General features: G+C 37.5%; 1 protein-coding gene across 2 annotated transcripts in view; it reads right to left on the bottom strand.

Annotated features, from left to right (window-relative positions):
* Positions 1–20,672, bottom strand: part of LOC150108773 (fibroblast growth factor receptor 1-like) — a 560,046-nt gene that overhangs the window by 175,069 nt on the left and 364,305 nt on the right. For both annotated transcript variants that reach the window (XM_090410064.1, XM_090410055.1), the window contains exon 12: positions 5,704–5,814. In XM_090410064.1, the coding sequence (XP_090266190.1) occupies positions 5,704–5,814 (111 nt within the window). The remainder of the gene's footprint in view (positions 1–5,703; positions 5,815–20,672) is intronic.

Below are 20,672 nucleotides of genomic sequence, written 5' to 3'. Positions count from 1 at the left end.
TCTACACCAGCCACCATCACTAGTATTTTCACAGATAATCACAAACATCCATGCCCACAGTGGGATTCGAATCCGCAGCCTTTTGGCTGGAGAGTGCTTACGCTAACCACTCAGAAATTAGGCTGGCTGGTTGGCCAAGTGGTATTCTAATCTGGATAATCAGGTGCAACCTGCTCTGTGGAGTTTATGAAATGTACCCGTGTTACTATTAAGACAACAATGCCCCATGCCACAAAGTAAGCTGCATATAGCTATGATATGAAGAGATGGATGTTAAACGACTGCCCTGGACTATGCAGTGACCTGACCTAAACCCCATGGAACGAATTGGGCAGTGATTGAGGTCCAGAGCAGCAAGTCCTTGATCTGTTGCTGAACTCAGTGCTTTGATGGAGGAATGGAGACAAATTCCACTTGGTGTCTGCCGCACAATGATGGAAAGCCTCCCTCAATAGGTGCAGGAGGTGATCAAAGCCAAAGGTGGACATACCCCATATTAGGGTTTGTCTGCTGGTATCAATTGTAAATTGCTAAAGTTTTTGAACATTTATTGGTAGACAGTGTAGGTCTTAAGGGGGGGGGGTGAGAACTGAAGGGCTTGAGTTGAGTTTTGTCTGGGGGCCAAGAAGATACTTTTTTTAAGCAGGTTTTTTAATTTTTTTAACTCTCGTTTTTATGGGATCATGATCTAGTGGGATGTAGGTAGTGCAATCTTGGAGAATAATAATATGCATTTTTTGATTTGCACTACCTAGATCCCATTAGATCCGCCTGATATTAGAAAAAACTCAAACTCTCTGGTTCTTGCCCCTCCCCCAACATATATAGTTCATCCAAAATTCACAAACCTAATTCACCACTAAGACATATAGTAGTTCCCATTTTATGCTCCATGCTACAAATTGTCAAAACAGGTGCTGAACTCTCTTATCCTATATAAAAAAATTCTACCCATTTTAAAACCTTTACTGAAAATCTAACTTTAAATAATACAGATATATTGATAAGCTTTGATATTGCCTCGCTGTTTACCAATATTTCCTTAAATCACATCTTAACACTCTTAAAAAACGTTTTTCCTTCTGACATCTTAGATCTCTTTTCCTTTGCCATTAATTCTGGTTATTTTTCTTGGAAGAACAAAATTTACAAAGAGATAGAGGCAACTGCAATGTTTTCTCTATTCTCCCCTCTTTCCAATTTTTATGGAAAATTTTGAAAAATGAGTCAGACTCCATTTCATTCAAGTACCATCTCCTATCTAGGAGGTTGACTATCATGATGTGACTCATGGTTAACTATGGGTGCTATGACATGTGGAGAGGCCTCTATCTCTTCTACATATTGTCGTAAGTATTCGTGGCTGTAAATCAGTGTGTGTGTGTGTGTGTTCATGAGGGCAGTTTGTCTGTTGTGGGGTACAAAAAACCCCCGTATGAGACCAGGCCACGAGCTCAGTATGAGAGAAGACCATAAGCTCAGTCTCTCTTAAACCTTCTATCTGGCTAAGAAAATGCAGATGATGTGTTCTCTTGGCCTCATGGCCCAGACATACTAGCCTCTTTCCTCAGTCACCTCAATAGCCTACATCCAAGAAACCAATTTACAATGAAAAGGGAAATAACAATAGTTTTCCCTTCCTAGACACTTTAGTAACACACCTTCCTAATGGTAACCTTTCCTTCACTCTATATAGAAAACCCACTCACACAGGCAGATACATTCACAGACTTTCTTATCACCACCCCTCTCAACAATATGGCATTATTAAAACTCTAACCAATAGAGCCTATAATCTTTATTCCAGTGGAACCTCTCTTTCAATCGAACTCAATCACACACACACACAACACCTTCCTTTCCAATGGCTACATTGATTACAGAATTAAAAAAATAATAATCAGTTTCTCCTCCCCTGCTTCAGAAGAATTTCAGAAATGTCATCACCATCCCCTACATCCAGGTCTTTAAAAAAGTATCTCTGCACAGCTTTTAAGTCCTACTGGAAACTTGCTACCCTTATCTGTTCTACCAAAGATCAGTTCCATCCTCTCTCAGTGCCTGGAGCATATAAGGTGTCCAGTTTCTGCAAGCTGTCTTACTTCAAACAGACAAGTAGATCAGCGACCATCCATTTAGAAGACCACAAACCATACATCTGTAATCACAACTATGGTCAATTTGGCCTTGTAGACCATGTATTGGATACAACCCACAAGATTTCTTGGAAGAAAACCATCATGCTTCACCAAAGTCAATTCAAAAAGTAAAGACTATTTTTAGAATCTGCAGTGGCACTAAAAAATCAACCGAATTTAAATAAATATGGATGCATAAAACTTCCCAAAATTTTGGAAACAATAATTGTCAGAGGTCTCACTTTACATCTTAGACCATCTACAAATGCTCATAGAGTGCACCACCTAGACAGGACTAGAGTCGCATGTTTCATTTAGTATTGTGTTCTCTTTGTGTGTGCATTACAAAAGTTATTTGTAATTTATTTAAATTAAGGGGATATTAAATCCCACATTGTTTTAAAACCGAATAAGAAACTCAAAGATTGGAATCAGAGTTTCTTGCTGAATATAGTAAACTATAAAGTATCGGCGACCACTAGCATCCGCTAAATGCAAGTGACCCTAACACGTAGTGCAATACCGGAAATCTCGCAGCAAAGTCGGTAAAGTTCTGTTCGCTATTCTTAGGTATTTTCCATAATGTAAAAACACATTTCCTAGGAAACGTATGCTGTTATTACATTATGGTGGGAGGTCACTACCCAGACCGGTTTCAGCCTTTTTTGAGGCTTCATCAGCGAGTAGCTAGACCAAGTTAATACCAAAGTGTATAGCGAAAAGAACTTATACTCTGCTATATGAGTTTCCAAACAGGTGCAACCATTAAGTTACTTAAATATAAAGAGCTAATAAGCTTCATTTCGGCAACAAAAACATTATTTAAATTAAGGGGATATTAAATCCCACATTGTTTTAAAACCGAATAAGAAACTCAAAGATTGGAATCAGAGGGTTTCTTGCCGAATATAGTAAACTATAGTGATCAGAACTTTACCGACTTTGCTGTGAGATTTCCGGTATTGCACTACATGTTAGGGTCACTTGCATTTAGCGGACGCTAGTGGTCGCCGATACTTTATAGTTTACTATATTCGGCAAGAAACTCTCCGATTCCAATCTTTGAGTTTCTTATTCAGCTTTAAAACAATGTGGGATTTAATATCCCCTTAATTTAAATAATGTTTTTGTTGCCGAAATGAAGCTTATTAGCTCTTTATATTTAAGTAACTTAATGGTTGCACCTGTTTGGAAACTCGTATAGCAGAGTATAAGTTCTTTTCGCTATACACTTTGGTATTAACTTGGTCTAGCTACTCACTGATGAAGCCTCAAAAAAGGCTGAAACCAGTCTGGGTAGTGACCTCCCACCATAATGTAATAACAGCAAACATTTCCTAGGAAATGTGTTTTTACATTATGGAAAATACCTAAGAATAGCGATCAGAACTTTACTGACTTTGCTGCGAGATTTCCGGTATTGCACTACATGTTAGGGTCACTTGCATTTAGCAGACGCTAGTGGTCGCCGATACTTTATAGTTTACTATATTCGGCAAGAAACTTTCTGATTTCAATCTTTGAGTTTCTTATTCGGTTTTAAAACAATGTGGGATTTAATATCCCCTTAATTTAAATAATGTTTTTGTTGCCAAAATGAAGCTTATTAGCTCTTTATATTTAAGTTATTTGTAATCCCTGAAGATGTCTCTCAGTGACTGAGATGATTTATTGGAAGCATTAAAATTAGTTTTCATAATTTCCCAGTCATCCTCATATTTGTAGATTTAGGGACTCAAAAACACACGTGTTGAACAGATTATTTTATTAATTACAAATAAAATAAAACTTGACGTTTCAACCTCTATATCGAGGTCATCATCGGAAGAATACAACTGTATGCAGAACCAAGCTACATGCTCATGCTTTCTATACCAGTAAACTAAATCTACGTAGTTCATGAATCTTTTTTCTAGCCTGACCTCTAGTGATAGAAAAGAAAAACAAATGGAAATAAAAAAATAAAAAAAAAATAAAAAATAAAATATATATATATTATAAATAGATAAATGCAACTACAATAAACTGTTAGAGTCCTCCTGTATTAATATTCTGGATAGTTACAAAATGATTTCTTTCAGTTGCTATTGAATGTTCTAAACACTTCACTAAGTCACCAGGTTGTCTTCTTGTAGTGGGAATTTTTCTAATGCTAGTTTAGGATGTTATATAGGTTGTATGGGTACCCATCTACAACCTATATAACATCCTAAACTAGCATTAGAAAAATTCCCACTACAAGAAGACCACCTGGTGACGTGTTTAGAACATTCAATAGCAACTGAAAGAAATCATTTTGTAACTATCCAGAATATTAATACAGGAGGACTCTAACAGTTTATTGTAGTTGCATTTATCTATTTATAATATATATATATATATATATATATATATATATTTTTTTTTTTTATTTTTTTTTATTTTATTTTAATATATATATATATATATATATATATATATATATATATATATTATTATTATTATTATTTTTTTTTTTTTTCATTTGTTTTTCTTTTCTATCACTAGAGGTCAGGCTAGAAAAAAGATTCATGAACTACGTAGATTTAGTTTACTGGTATAGAAAGCATGAGCATGTAGCTTGGTTCTGCATACAGTTGTATTCTTCCGATGATGACCTCGATATAGAGGTTGAAACGTCAAGTTTTATTTTATTTGTAATTAATAAAATAATCTGTTCAACACGTGTGTTTTTGAGTCCCGAAATCTATAAATATGAGTGCTGATCACCGTGTAAACCTAAAAAAAAAATTTCCCAGTGTTGCAAATATCCCATTAAGCCTCTAACATGATGTCCTTCCAGCACTTAAGCCTTATCAAACAGACAAATGGAATCATTTTCTCTATTGGAAGTCTACCTTTTCAGGTATTAAGCGAAACAACATCTTTGTATTGTATAAACAACATATTTGAAGTCTTCAACTGAAAAAAGGAACCTCCAACTTTTTTTTTTTTTTAATCATAATGTTGACAAAAGTTTGAAGATGAAGATTCGTGCACAATAAAAGTTTTGACTAAGTGCCAGAGTTTCCCATTGATCACTAGGTCACAGAATGGATATCCTCTAATATCAATAAAACAAAAGTAAGATGGTAGAGATATCATGGATGCAATACCAGTACAACAGCAAATCCCAGGCACTGTCCTTTGGGGAGGACACCTACAATACCATCAAGAACCTTGCTCACTAGCTAAAGGATCTTGATGATGAATGCAGGTCATCCATCGTGTTGAAGCAGAAAGCCAAAAGTAGTACATGAGCACTACTATATTTCTCCTGTCTAAATGTCCATTGGTTACACTGTATGGCAAACATGTCTTCAAATTCCAGTGATGGTAGTATGGAAAATAAAAATCTAAAATATATTCAGAAGTAGAGAGAACAAGGAAGAAAAGTCAAGTATAAAGAGGAAGAAGAACAGGGACCAGCAGGGTCACAGAAAGTTTTCCTATCTGCCACAAACAAGTACCCCACATAGGGAAAATTGGAGGGTTAGCAGGTTTCTAAAATATAAACAAAATATTTTAAATATTTTGCAAAACTTACCATCTTGAGTACAGCATCCAAGCAGATTAATAATATTGACATGGCATCCTATCATCTTCATCACTTCCATTTCTGATACTAAATCAGTCATTTCTTGATCAGTATGGCCTTCTATAAATTATAAAACATGCAATGAGCAATGTCGCTTTCGTGAATTAAGAATTTTGTGAATTATAAAGATCACTAATACTAGTGATCCAGTATCAACTTTTCAAGAGGGATATAAAATACTGCTTGCAACAGTTTACTTAAATCCCAAATCTAACAGTTCTTTTGAGATGAACCATAAATAGATAGGATATATATATATATATATATATCGAGAGGGCCAGACGAATGGTTGTGTTTTCAGAGAGCTCCCGAAAGCGAAGTACAATTTTGAGTAAAAATTAGAATATAGGTTAAAATTATAACGTAATATTGCCTAATTTTGGTAGCTTGTTGTGTCTGTGGGATTTTGGTGTGAATTACGTTATTTAATTTAGTATATAATGTTACGTTTCGTAGATTTGAATATGGCGCCAATGCGACGTAAGATAATGGCGTCCAAAAATACGACGCCATTGTACAAAAACTATAATGTGAGAGAGTTTGTCCAATGTGATGTGTGTGTGTGGGATGTATGCATTCCCGAATGAGGCTGGAATTTGGATTGAAAGTGATAGTGGTGGGAGAATGTGCAGAAAGTAAAGTGAGGAGTTGAAGTATGTGTCAGGTAGTGAGATAGTTATGGTTGAAGAAAGCCAGAATTGCCAGAATGCGAGTAAAAATAGTGGCTTGATAGAAAATTGCGATGTACAAGATGGCAATGAGAGCGGTGATCTAAGAAAGAGTGAAAGCAACCATACTGAGAGAGAAAATGGTTTAAATGATAAAAATGAGGAATTATTTGTAGGAAGTGAGATCGCTAGGTTGCGCACAGTGATACAAAATGCGCAGCGGCAATTAGAGCACCTGCAAAACTCTTTCCAGAGTGATTCGGCTAACGTAAAAAAAACAGTGCAAGAATGAGAGAGCAAGAATGAAGGAAAGAGTGTTGTATGGCGACTCGTTATTAAGAGGGGTGATAGATGGCAGTGTAACTAAATCGTACTTACCGGGTGCGAAATTTAAGGATGTAAGTGAGAGTATTAGAGTGCAAAAATAGAGGGTGAAAGAATTAATAATTGTGGCGGGTACGAATGAATTGAAAGGTGATAAATTTTTTATGAGAGAGGACTTGAAAGTATTGTTAAAGGTAGCGAAAGAAAAGCGTGACAGAGTTAGAATGGTTAGTCTGTTGCCGCGGTATGACAGAGAGGAGTTTAGGAGGAGGGCCATAATCGCAAATGATATTATGCGTAGGTTATGCAGACCGTGTGGTGTGGAATTCGTGGACGTGTGGAATACAAGATGGATGGCCTGCATTTGAATGGACTTGGTGTGCGGAGACTGGAAAGAGTGTTGCTGAATGAAGTGAAAATGGATGTGCAAAACCAGGGAAACTAGAACTACCAAGGAGGGGGGGGGATGGATATGCAGACATCAGTGAGACAGATGAGTGTAAGAATGTATATAATGTACCCGAGCCAGCACTAAGGACAAAAAATGAGAATGGGTCATTTAGAATAACCTATCAATATAGGGGTGGGACTAAGGGATCACTGCATTTCATGTATACTAATGCCAGGAGTATTAGGAACAGGAAGGAAGAATTTTTGGCCTTGATTGGCTCTTCCTGGCCACAGGTTATTGGCATTAGTGAAACATGGCTGACAGAAGAAGATATAGTTAGTGGGATAGAATGTGTAGGTTATAGTGTGTTTAGGAGGGACAGAGAGCGGTATTACTGATGATAGCTGATGAACTGCAGCCAAGGAGAATTGAAGTTGTATCGCAGGATAGCGAAAGGAGCTCATTTGAGGCTATTTGGTGTGAGATTGAGACTGGCAGAATAAAATATACAGTTGGGTGCGGATATAGACCAGGTGATGGAATAGATGGTGGAGATAGTATGCATAGGGAAATTGATGAAATGAGTGGAAGGAGGGTAATTATTATGGGGGATTTCAACTATAGTGACATTGATTGGAAGGAGGAGAGGACACATGTGAGAAAGGAAAAGGATTTTATTCAATTATTAAGGGATAACTATCTGAGACAGCATGTTATTGAAAATACTAGGGGTGTGAGAGTGCTTGACCTGGTAATAGCATCTGAGAATTGGACTGTAATGAATATGACCATGTTGCCACATATTGGTGAGAGTGATCATAAGGGCTTGACCTGGGAGGTGGCTAAAGGTGTGGAATTTTCGATTAAGACAGGGTATATGTGGAATTACCGTGCTGGCAAGTATGACAAGCTTAGGAGATTGCTTGGATCAGTGCCATGGCATGTACAACTGCAAGGGCTGGACGTCGATAGAGCATGGGAAGTGGTCAAGAAGCATTTGCAGGAGATTATGGCTGATTGTATACCTAGGGTCCGAATAGTAAAACAAGTAGGGGTTAAATGGATGAATAACACCATTAAGCTTGAGCTGCAAAAATAGAAACAACTGTGGAGGGAATTTAAAGAAAGGGGTGACCTGCAGGCACACGAATGGTATAAAGTGCAGGCCAGAAAGGTAACGAGTGTTGTAAAAAAAAGCAAAAGCGGATTATGAAAGGAAACTAGCTTTGCAAGCAAAAGAGAATCCAAAACAGTTCTTTCAATATGCTGCAAGCAAGAAAAAAACTGTACACGGCAAAATGATTTTAAGGAATGACGACGGTAAGGAGGTCACTGAATCAGTCGATATAGTGGAGTTACTGAGCACGCACTTTGCAAAAGCATATCATCCAGGTGGTGACATTGAAAAAGTGAAGGAACCATTAGTTTATATGGGAATAGTGATGAATGAAGTTGAAGTGACTAGTTTATTACAGAACCTTAATGTGAACACATCTGTGGGATTGGATGGTATACCGGCACGGGTCTTGCGTGAAGCGGCTAAAGAATTATCGATGCCCTTGACCATGTTGTTTAATCTGAGTCTCAGGACTGGCTTAGTCCCGAAGGTGTGGAAAGAGGGGAAAATAGTTTCACTGCATAAAGGAGGATCCAAGACTACGGTTGCAAATTACCGACCGATCAGCATATCAGGAGTCGTTGTCAAGGTCTTAGAGAAAGTAGTCAAGGGGAAAATACAGGAATGGATTGATGAAAACGAGATATTGTACAGGGGATAGCATGGCTTTGTAAAGGGTAGATCATGCTTCAGTAACTTGCTCAAGTTTTATAACAAGGTGACGGCTGAACTGGATAAGGGAAATGGATTTACAGTGATACTGCTGGCCCTGGCAAAGGCGTTTGACAGGATACCACATGGAATACTAATCCGTAAACTACAACATATGGGAATGGATATAGGGTTGGTGAGATGGATAGGTGGTTGGTTGATGGAGAGATATCAAAAAGTAGTTTATTCAGGAGTAGAGTCCAAAAGATGGCCTGTGACTAGTGGTGTGCCGCAGGGTTCTGTTCTTGGACCACTGCTGTTTAATCTGTTCATTAACGATATAGGGAAGGATCTAAGTGGAACAATTCATTTGTTCGATGATGATGCAAAGTTGGGTAGGGCAATAGTGAATGCAGAAGATGTCAAAGTCTTGCAGGATGACTTAGATAGATTGGAGTTCTGGGCTAAGGAGAATGGATGTCAATTTAATGTGACAAAATGTAAGGTTATGCATTTTGGGGTGAAAAGATTAGCAGCAGTATACCACATTGGTGGAACTGTACTCCAAGAGATTGATGAGGCCAGGGACTTGGGAGTGTTGGTGGATAAGGAGATGAAGTTTAGGGGGCACACTGCAAAAGTAGCTAAATCAGCTCATCGATTCACTTGGTTGTTGAAAAATACCTTGACGAGCAGAGACAAGCAAGTTATTGTACCTCTGTACCGAGCCTTGATAAGACCTCATCTCGATTACTGTGCCCAGATTTGGTCACCTCGGTTCCTTCTTGATGGGGAGGAGGTGGAGAGGATCCAGAGGCGAGTGACTAAGATGATAACAGGGCTATGGAATGAACCATATGAGAACAGGTTGAAGATTTGTGGGTTGCAGAAACTAGTTGATAGGCGGAGGAGGGGAGATATGATTGAGACATTCAAATTGCTAAAGGGATTCTATAGGATTAATTCAGAGGATACTTTTGAGATCAGGACTGGTGGTGGGAGAACTAGGGGACACCTATGGAAGCTGGGCAAGAGTGTGGTTAGCAGGGGTGTTAGAGCTGGGTTCTTTACTTTTAGAGTGGTAAATGAGTGGAATAAGCTGCCAGAGAGAGTCTGTTGTGGGTGCTATGACGGTGAACGAGTTCAAGACAAGGTATGATAGATACTGTGAGAATGTAATCGCATAGCTGTGTGGACATGATGTTTAGGGCCTCCCTCGATGAGTCTAAGGACTCCTGGAGTCACCCGAAATAATAATAATAATAATAATAATAATAGACTTGTATCCCATCTATATACACCGTGCTGAAATAAGTACCTGAATACTTTGTGTTTCAGAAAGCTATATATGTATCAGTATATTAGTCGCCATACATGGCCTGGTACTGATATAAAAAGCAAAAAGACAGCTCTAGAATTGACTGACCATTAGTATACTATCAAGGACATCAGAGAACATCTGCAGATTTTTTAATTAAAAAAAAGTATTATTGCAAGATGCAAAATTCAGTGACTTATCTAACTTAATAAAAGACTGCAGTACACAATCAACTGAAAGCACAATTATCAGCTGAGTAAAACATCAGAGAAACTACCTCAGCCAAAAAATGTACAGGCAAGAACACTTACTCAGAGAATTAACACCAAAGGATATTTTATCATCATCACTCATGCTACAATGGAGTAACAAGACTCATTGCAGGGGGGGGGGGGCACTTTAGACAACACAAAGTTTATCATACCAGTCCTTAAATCAATTCACTGACTGCATATTGACCACCATGAGGCAATGAATTCCAAGGTCTAAACAACTCAATATCTTCCTCCTGCACTCCATTGACAATGACATTAATAAATTAAGCAATACAGGTACCAGTACAGAGCCATATGAATATGTCACTTGTAACCTTCTGCTTTTTTGATACCACTCGCACACACACAACTCTGTGATACCTATCAGATGGCCAATCTAATTCGCTAACTAGATATTTAAACCCATATGCTCCAACTAAAATAGCAGCTTATATGTACCCTGTCAAATGTTTTTGTAAAATCAAAAAGGCAGTATATGCCTTTTCCTTCATTAATTGCTCCTGTTACTTTATTATAAAATTAGGACAATAAGATTGCAGTTGACCCTTGAACAACATGGGGATTAGGGATGGTGACTCCATGTGTTGTTCGAAAATCTGCATATAGCTTTGACTCCCCCAAATCCCCATGTTGTTCAAAGGTCAACTGCAATCTCATCATCATCAAATTCCTGCCATGTACCCTCAAGGGGTGTACAGGATATGACAGTACTACATGAAAAAATTACATCATTACTAACTTCCTATCTACAATTTTGCTCCAAATCAGTCTGTTACTTGTCAAGACTCCAACATTATCAGATCTTATATTTCTATCGTCTAAGGCACTTTGTACCTTATCAATTCACCTATATCTTGGTCTTCCTCTGGGTCGTTTTCCTGCCAACCTGGCAGAGAACACTTGTTTTGCTAATCTTCCCTCTCCCATTCTATTTAAGTGGCCATACCACCTGAGATTAGCTCTGCTAATGCATTCCTGGATGCTGACAATGTCAAGTTCTTTCCTAATATGCTCATTTTTAATATGATATTGCCATTGATGCCATCTGTACACACCTCTAATCTTTCTCAGGACTCTCATATCTGCGGTCTCTAGTCTTTGGTCAAGTGTTTTACTTCTGACCCAGCTCTCAGATCCACAAGTTAAAACTGGTTTGAACACTGTCTTGTATACGCTAATTTAGTGTTCAGACTAATTTCTTTCTTATTCCATATGAATTTATTCAATTGACTTCCCACCATACCAGCTTTGCTGATTCTGTTGTCTATTTCTATATTTAATTTACCTTCTTCAGTAAAAATCGTGCCTAAGTAGCAGAAATGTTTTACTTGTTCCACAGGTTCTCCATTCACAACACAGTTGACATTTTCAATGATTCTGCCTATTTTCATTGCTTTTGTCTTTTTATTGCTGACCTTCATACCATATCTATTAAAACAGCTATTCAATTTGGTCAGAGAATCTTGCAGACTTGTAGCGGATTTATTTAGAAGTATAACATCATCCGCATAAAGCAAAGAGCTGACATTAACATCTCCAATTTTGATATCATGTTTATTACCACATTCCTTCATAAAGTGATCCATATAGATAATGAATAACAGAGGGGATAATGTACATCCTTGTCTCACACCAGATTTAACATTAAACCATCTTCTGTACTTCCTTCAATTCTAACTGCAGACTTACAACTCAAATAAAGACTAAGTATTGCTTGATATAATGCCCCATTGACACCATATAACTGCAGCGTATTGAATAGCTTCTCTCTTGGCACCTTGTCATATGCCTTTTCTAAATCGACAAAACTTAAATACAGATCTTTGTTGTATTCCCATGCTTTCTCGACTATTTGTCATAAAGTGAAGATCTGATCCTGACAGCCTCTATTTGGCCTGAATCCAGCTTGTTCTTCACCAAGCTTTTCTTCCACAATTCTTCTCAACCGTTTCTCAAGTATACTTGCATAGATCTTGCCAGGAACACTCAGTAGGGAAATACCTCTGTAATTCTCACATTCAGTTTTATTTCCCTTTTTATATATGGGTACTATGAGAGCTCTACTCCAATCATCGGGAATTCGTCCCTCTGTCTCCAGGCTTTCTGAACTATGCAGTGCAGCCACTGTAAGACTTTTAATCCACCATACTTCAGCATTTCTGGTTGAATATCATGTACTCCTGCTGCCTTTCCACATTTCAAGCCTTTGATGGCTTTTTCTATTTCAAGTATGGATATGTATTCCTGACTGCATGCCTGGTCAGTGTTTTTTTTTTTTTTTTATCACTGTGCGGTCATCACTGCTTGTTTCATTTAGCAGTTTTTCAAAGTAATTACTCCATACCTCAAGGATATCTTTTTCTCCTGTTTTCATGTCGCCTTTATCATCTCTAACTCCTTTTACAGCACTCTTTCCTCCATTCCTAAGCTTCTTTAACAACCTCCAGAATATTTTGCCACCTTCTTGATATTTATTTTCTATATTCTTGCCAAAGTCCTCCCATGACTTTTGTTTAGCTAGTTTTACACACTGTTTAGCTTTCTTACATTTGTTTCTGTATTCTGTAATAGTAAAAGCTGAGTTATTTGACAGAACTTTTGATATGCTTTCTTCTTTTCCTTCACTGCCTCTTTAACTTCCTGTGTCCTCCAGGTGGTTCTGATTTTTTTATCCTTGCACACAACCTCACCACATGCCTCTCTGGCAGAATCAATCAATGTTTTCTTCAGAGTTTGCCACTGAATCTCCAAGGTTTGATTCCTGTTCTCAAACTCTTTCATTTTCTTTTCAATAATCTTTCTGTATTTTAGTCTACAGTTCACATCTGAGAGCTGCTCAACTTTTATTCGCTTTAAAACTTTCTTACATGTTATTCTTTTCAATATGAAACTCAATTTTATTCTGCTGAAGACTAAATAGTGATCACTTCCAATTTCAAATCCTCTATACACTCTGGTGTCCTGCACCAGGGAGAAAACATCACTATCAACAATAACATAGTCAATGAGACTTTTCTTATTCCTAACCTCTTCTCTCCATGTGAATTTGTGCACATTTTTATGTTGGAACATGGTGTTAGTAATAACCAGTCCATGTCCTGAGCAGAAATCCAACAGATATTTGCCATTATTATTAGCTTTGCTCTTTTCTCCAAATTTTCCCAAAATATTTTTGTATGTCTCACAATCATTTCCTACTCTGCTATTTAGATCCCCAACAAGGACCAACTTTTCCTTTTTCATTGTGTCAGTTGCTTTTTCTAAAGCCTCAAAAAATTCCTCCACTTCTACCTTAGTAGAACCTTCTGTGGGACCATAGACACAAATAAGTCTCATTGTCCAGTTCCGCATTCTCATATTTGCCCATTACTCTACTTGAGACTGACTGCCATTCAAGAAGATTAGCCTCGTATTTTGTGTTGAATACTATGGCTACTCCTTTTCCTTAATTGTCATTGCCTGAATATAACATTTTGTATTTATTGCTCAGAAAGATCTCACCAGTTTGGTCTTTTTTGTTTCAATCACCCCTATTATGTCAATCTGATATTTATCTAATTCCTCAGCTAACTCCATTTCTTTGCCATTCAGGCTTCTTACGTTGATAGTACCGATCTTTAACTCTGGTGATGTTGAGTTGGGGTTTGTTTTCAGATTTGTTCCAGTAGCTGACTTTTCGCTGTTTGCCCTGGTTCCCTGGCGAAAACAACAGGGGCCTTGTTTAACCGGGCGACGCCCCAGCCGGCATGAAATTTTGTCATGTTGTACCATCATTTTTTATTTTGGTTTAACCAATAAGAATACAATTTGGTCGGCTAAATCCCAAATTGCCAGCCCATCCTCGTTCGTTCAGTATCCATGTAGATACCCAACAGGATGCACCACGAGAAGGTGAGGATTGGACATTAGGTCAGAAACCCTGGTCAGTTCTCTGCATTCCTTTAAAGGCTATATGGAGGTCTCCTCTCAGTTATACAGCTTTGACCCTTAAGCACCCCTCAACTACAATCTTATCTTATTGTCCCAATTTTATAATAAAGTAACAGGGGCAATTAATGAAGGAAAAGGCATATACTGCCTTTTTGATTTTATCAAAAAGATAACATAATCGACTGTTTATGTTATCGTTAAGGCATATCAACGGAAAACTACTAATAGGCTACCATTGACCACATGCCTTAATGGCAACATAAACAGTAGATTAACACATATTTTGTATGGTATGTAAATATATGTACTATATTCTTATAAAAAAGTAAGCTAGAGAAAAAAAATGTTATTAAAAAAATCTTAAGTCAGAGAACATACATTTACAGTAATGTACTGCATTTATCGATATGGTAAATTTATATCATCTGTTTACAAGATGAACCTTATGTCTGTCAGTACCTATTAATATTGTCTTATATGATACAATTCACTATAGATGTTACATATATTACTAATACTAGACATCAAAAATGAAAAGATAATCTGAAAAAGAAATTCATATTTATTTACAGATATAACAATTCATGCAGTGATAACAAAGGCAGCAATATGATTGCATTATGGTAGCTTAGTGCAATCAATCTGACTGCTTCGCGGTAGCCTAGCCTATACGCTAATGAAATCTTTTTTATAAATTTTTTATTTTATGCTATTAATTTAACAAACTAATAACAGTCCCCGGGGCAGAGCTGACTACTACCGGGTGCGTCCCCAGGTGGCAGATCGGGGAACAGCCTTCAGATATGGAGGCTAGCTGCGATATAAGCAGAGCAATCTGGCGAATAAGCAGCCATGGACCAACAGCGACTGAGCTATCAGGGCATGGGGGAGCAGAAGTGGCAACTCTGTCTCACTTAAAACCTCACAAAGCCCAATGACAACTCGGTGACATGGCGAGTAGTGCCGCCATTAAATAAGTACCTGCTGGGGTCACTGCCCCTGACATTGGGAAGCAGCATTGTCAGTACTGACACAAGGTTGAAGCCAAATGATGACGGAAAAGCTTGTGATCAGAGATTTGCAGATGGCAATATGATTATATTGTGTACGTCTGTAATACTGCGGAGCAGAAAGCAAACAGAGAAACTACTGCTCTACCTTATCTCCAGAACAACCACCATGGCGAGCAAACCCTTACAATTGGCCCCAAGTTCCAGGCATCCCTTAAATGGGACAGGGGTGCGAAGAATCTCCAGGCTCAAAATGGTGTCCACTTTTAAAATTACAACTTGGAATGTCAGAACTCTGTATGAAGCTGGCAAATTAAGAAATCCCACAAGAGAAATGAAGAGGCTGGGCATCCGGATTTTGGGAATTTGCGAGAGAAGATGGCCAGGATCTGGAAAGTGTCAACAAGATAATACAACAATGTATTACTCTGGGAATGATGAGAACAAACATCGACATGGTGTAGCTGTAATAGTAGATGAAGAAATCAATAAATCAGTACTAAATTGGATTCCATTTTCTGAAAGGATAATGCTGTTACAACTTAAGGGAAACCCCGTTAACATAAATATCATCCAAGCTTATGCACCCACAGCTGACAAAAGTGAAGAAGATGTTGAAGAGTTTTATGAACACCTAAAAGAGATTAAAAACCTAACAAAGAAACATGATATAAACATAGTGATGGGTGACTTCCATGCAAAAGTAGGAAGAGGGGATGATGGAGAAATTGTTGGCGAACATGGTTTAGGCACCAGAAATGACAGAGGAGATCGCCTAGTCCAGTTCTGTCAGGAAGAAGATCTTAACAATAGCAAATACCTGGTTTAAACTTCTACCCAGAAGACTGTACACTTGAAAATCGCCTCAAGATAACCAACATAACATTGTCCGAAATCAAATTGATTATATACTGATAAATAAAAGATTCCACAGTAGTATAAAGAGTGCAAAGACTTATCCTGGAGCAGATATCTCATCAGACTACAATCCCATAGTTGCAGAAGTACGTCTTAGATTAAAATCAGCTAAAAAATCACAAGAAGAAAAAGAAAATTGATGTAGAAAAAATGAAAGACCCGAACATAAATAAAAGTGCCAAGACACAGCTTAACCTGCGATTACAACAGATTAACAAGAAGAAAATAAAAGTGTGGAATCTCTTTGGAATAACTTAAAGAATGCCATCATAACAACAAGTATTGAAGAAGTAGGTTATGTGAATAATATAAAACAACAGGAATGGATGACAGATGAGATTCTTTGTCTTATTGATACAAGAAGAATGTACAAAAACAAAGACCTAGCTAGGTATACAGAAACACATATCATCATCATCATCATAATAAATTTAGTTTAATCCTTTATCCAAGTGTGAGCAAACAAAGTTTGGGCCTGAAGTATCTTCAGGACTGGGGTAAGGTGGTACACAACACCAGGGCAACTCGTTGCAAAGGTGGAGCAAGTTACCAACACTCCTGTCTCAGTATCTCCCATAATGCAAAACACATCTCCTTGCGGAGATGTCTAATGTTATGCATTAAGGGAAGGGCCACTCCCCAGACTAGTTTCGACCTTATGAATAAGTAAAGCCGTCTCTAAAAATTCGGACGATCCCTAGGCCACTCAATAGTTGGCAAAAGACCGTCCATCTCAGCGTTGGCTCCACTCAGTGATGGCCCTCCACCCACACGCCACCACCGAGCAGAACTGCTCAAATTCCGAAGAAAAGCATTCACCGACAAAGCCCCTCAGCGGGCCGTGCTGGAGAACACTTTCCCCGGAGACTCAAATTGCTCCCTTAAGGCAAAAACCTTAAGAGAGCGAACTCTTAATAGCCCTCACCAGTTTCGACCTTTATTGAGGTCTCTTCAGTGGGAGAAAGGCCCAAGTTGTGATAGCAGGCAGAAGCATTAGCAGGTCATCTCTACCTATAGGAGTTGCCAAATGGTGTGCCAGCCTTTTTAATAAATTACTCAGGATTTAGAGAAAGATGTTGAAATGTTGAAAGATGTTGAAATTTCAACATCTTTCTCTAAATCCAGAGTAATTTATTAAAAAAGGGTGGCACACCATTTGGCAACTCCTATAGGTAGAGATGACCTGCTAATGCTTCTGCCTGGTATCTCCACTTGGGCCTGGCTCCCGCTGAAGAGACCTCAATAAAGGTCGAAACTAGTCTGGGTAGTGGCCCTTCCCTTATTGCATAACATTAGACATATCCACAAGGAAATGTGTTTTGCATTATGGGAGATACTGAGACAGGAGTGTTGGTAGCTTGCTCCACCTTTGCAACGAGTTGCCCTGGTGTTGTACCACCTTACCCCAGTCCTGAAGATACTTCATGCGCAAACTTTGTTTGCTCACACTTGGATAAAGGATTAAACTAAATTTATTATACTCTAACCAAGTGAAAAATAAACTTTCAACATAACATCATCAAGAAAAAAATAAAAGAAGCCAAGGAAAATTGGATGAAAAATTTATGTACTGAAATTGAACTGCTTCAGAAGAAACATGATAATTTCAATCTGTATAAGAAAATCAACGAAATTTCCGGAAAACTGAGGAAAAAGTAAATAGTGTCTCTAAGAGACGAAAATTGAAAAATAGTTCTAGAAGAAGAGAATAAAGCACAGATTTGGATAAAATATGTAACAGAACTTTTCAATGATACTAGACAGAAGCCTATAAATATAAAAGATAACATTCAAGGACCAGCAATCATGAAATGCGAAATAGAGAATGCTATACGAACAAGTAAAACAGGAAAAGCCAGTGGACCAGATGGTGTGCAAACAGAATTTTTAAAATTAATAGAACCAGATAACATCAAACTTCTTGAAAAACTATTTAATGAAATATATGAAAGTGATGAATTTCCATCAGATTGGCTCAAATCAACATTTATTCACTATTTCTTTGGGATAGTGATATATCCACAAGGATATATCACTATCGAATTCCTGTGGTGACTTCCGACTTATTAGTCTAATGAGCGAAATATTAAAAATATTTTTGAAAGTAATTCAGAATCGCATTTATAGAAAAAGTGAAGAAACTCTAAGTGAAACACAATTCGGCTTTCGGAAGGTTTTGGTACTAGAGAGGCCCTTTTCTGTACCCAAATATTCATACAAATATGCATAGAAAAACAGAAATCTGTCTTTATGTGTTTCATAGATTTTGAAAAAGCATTCGACAAAGTCAGACACACTAACTTAATAGAAGTCCTTCAACAAACAAGTCTAGACGAACAAGACATAAGACTAATAACAAATCTGTATTGGAATCAGTCAGCTACCGTTCAATTAGACAACATTACCACCAGTGATATTAACATCAAAAGAGGAGTGAGACAAGGATGTGTGCTCTCACCACTCCTGTGCAACATATACGCAGAGGTAATCTTTAAAAAAAGCATTGGAAGGATGTCCAGAGGGAATCACAATAAATGGAAAGATTGTTAACAACCTACGATATGCAGATGACACCGTGCTAATTGCAGATAACATTACGGATCTCCAAAAACTCACTGCAGAATATACATAGAAAGCCAAAGAATGGGAATAATTATAAACATCAACAAGACAAAATACATGATCATCAGCAAACATCCAGCCTCATCAATGAAACTGACACTCAAAGGGAAAAATATTGATCAAGTGTCAAGATATAAGCATCTTGGTTGTTGGTTTAATGAACGGTGGGATCCAGAAATAGATATAAAGACAAGGATTGAAGTTGCACGGCAGTCCTTCATGAAAATGAGAACACTATTCTGCAATAAAGACCTGAACATGGAAGTCAGATGCCGAATGCTGAAATGTTACGTGTGGTCTATTCTGCTCTATGGAGTTGAAACATGGACATTGAAGGCGACAACCATCAAGAAAATTGAGATGTGGCTATACAGAAGAATGCTAAAGATATCACAGACAGAAAAAATTACCAATGAAGGGGTCTTAAAATCCATTGGCAAAGCTAAACATCTTGTACAAATATGTACAAATAATCAAGAAAAGAAAAACATCATATCTTGGCCACATCATGAGAAACAGCAAATACCAACTTCTACAAACTATTTTGGTAGGAAGAATTGATGGCAAAGGAACTAGAGGAAGAAAAAGAATATCATGGTTTGACAACATCAAGACGTGGACAGGAAAGTGCAGTGCACAACTGCTCAGATTAGCACAAGACCGCAGTTTGTTCTCCAAGATGGTCGCTGACCTTCGATAGAAGATAGCACAATAAGAAGAAGAATAACAGTTAATTTTGTGCAGTTATGATTTAATACTGCATCTTTATATTTGTTTACATTTCTCTCGACTACAAATGGCCATTTACAGTCTAAGATTTTATAATTTTCAACTTTTTATAATAGATTTGTATATACTTTATGGTAGTAAATGATAAATAGACTAGTATCTACATGTATTTTATGCATTCATAGCATTCCTAACTTTTTTTTTTTTTTTGATATTCTATGCTACGCAGTTTGTCCGAGTTTTTGTTTTTTTGTTTGTTTGTTTAAATTGTCGCAAATCTCCAAATTTCCAATATATTTATTTAAAAAAACAAAAAAAAAGAGGAGGGGTAATATGTGGAACTGTACAGTTCAAACCAGTGTTCTTCAAGGGTCAACTGTACTTTAGTAATCGGACTGTCTTTTAGCAGCCCTTAACAAATCTATGCAAACACTCATAAATAATATTACCCTTGTGAGCCCAATGTTGAAGATTATCTCTCATTAATTTCTTCAAAATTTTAACTACAGAAGAAATACTAACTGGTCTAGTTTGATGCTTCCATTCTACCAATACCTTTTATATAAGCAAATGCACTATCCTACCTTCCTTCCAATCCTTGGGCATCTATCCCATATCTAGGCTCACTGAAAAGCCAAATCATGAGAACTGTCAGTTTTTCAGCACATTCTCTCAAAACACGTGACAACATTCCATTCAGTCCCACTGCTTTGAAATACCAAGTAATAAGTATTTGAAACACACTCTCTTCATGCACATTCAAACCTACTTCATCCTTCTGGTAACAACAGTTACATTTTCTGGATGAAATACTTGAATAAAGTGATCATTAAAGTATGCCTTCTCAGTCTACTTCCATTCTTGTCTAACAATGTTATTCTTCCATAATCATTTCTCCTCCCGTTGATCATATAATAAAATAATTCCTTTTGAATTTTCCTTGGATCTCAGGGATAATCTCTTCT

This window comes from Typopeltis vanoorti, chromosome 2, assembly GCF_054136105.1.
Source record: "Typopeltis vanoorti isolate ZY-2024b chromosome 2, IOZ_Tvanoo_1.0, whole genome shotgun sequence".
NCBI classification, from domain to species: domain Eukaryota; kingdom Metazoa; phylum Arthropoda; class Arachnida; order Uropygi; family Thelyphonidae; genus Typopeltis; species Typopeltis vanoorti.
This window is presented reverse-complemented; position numbering and strand designations above follow the sequence as displayed.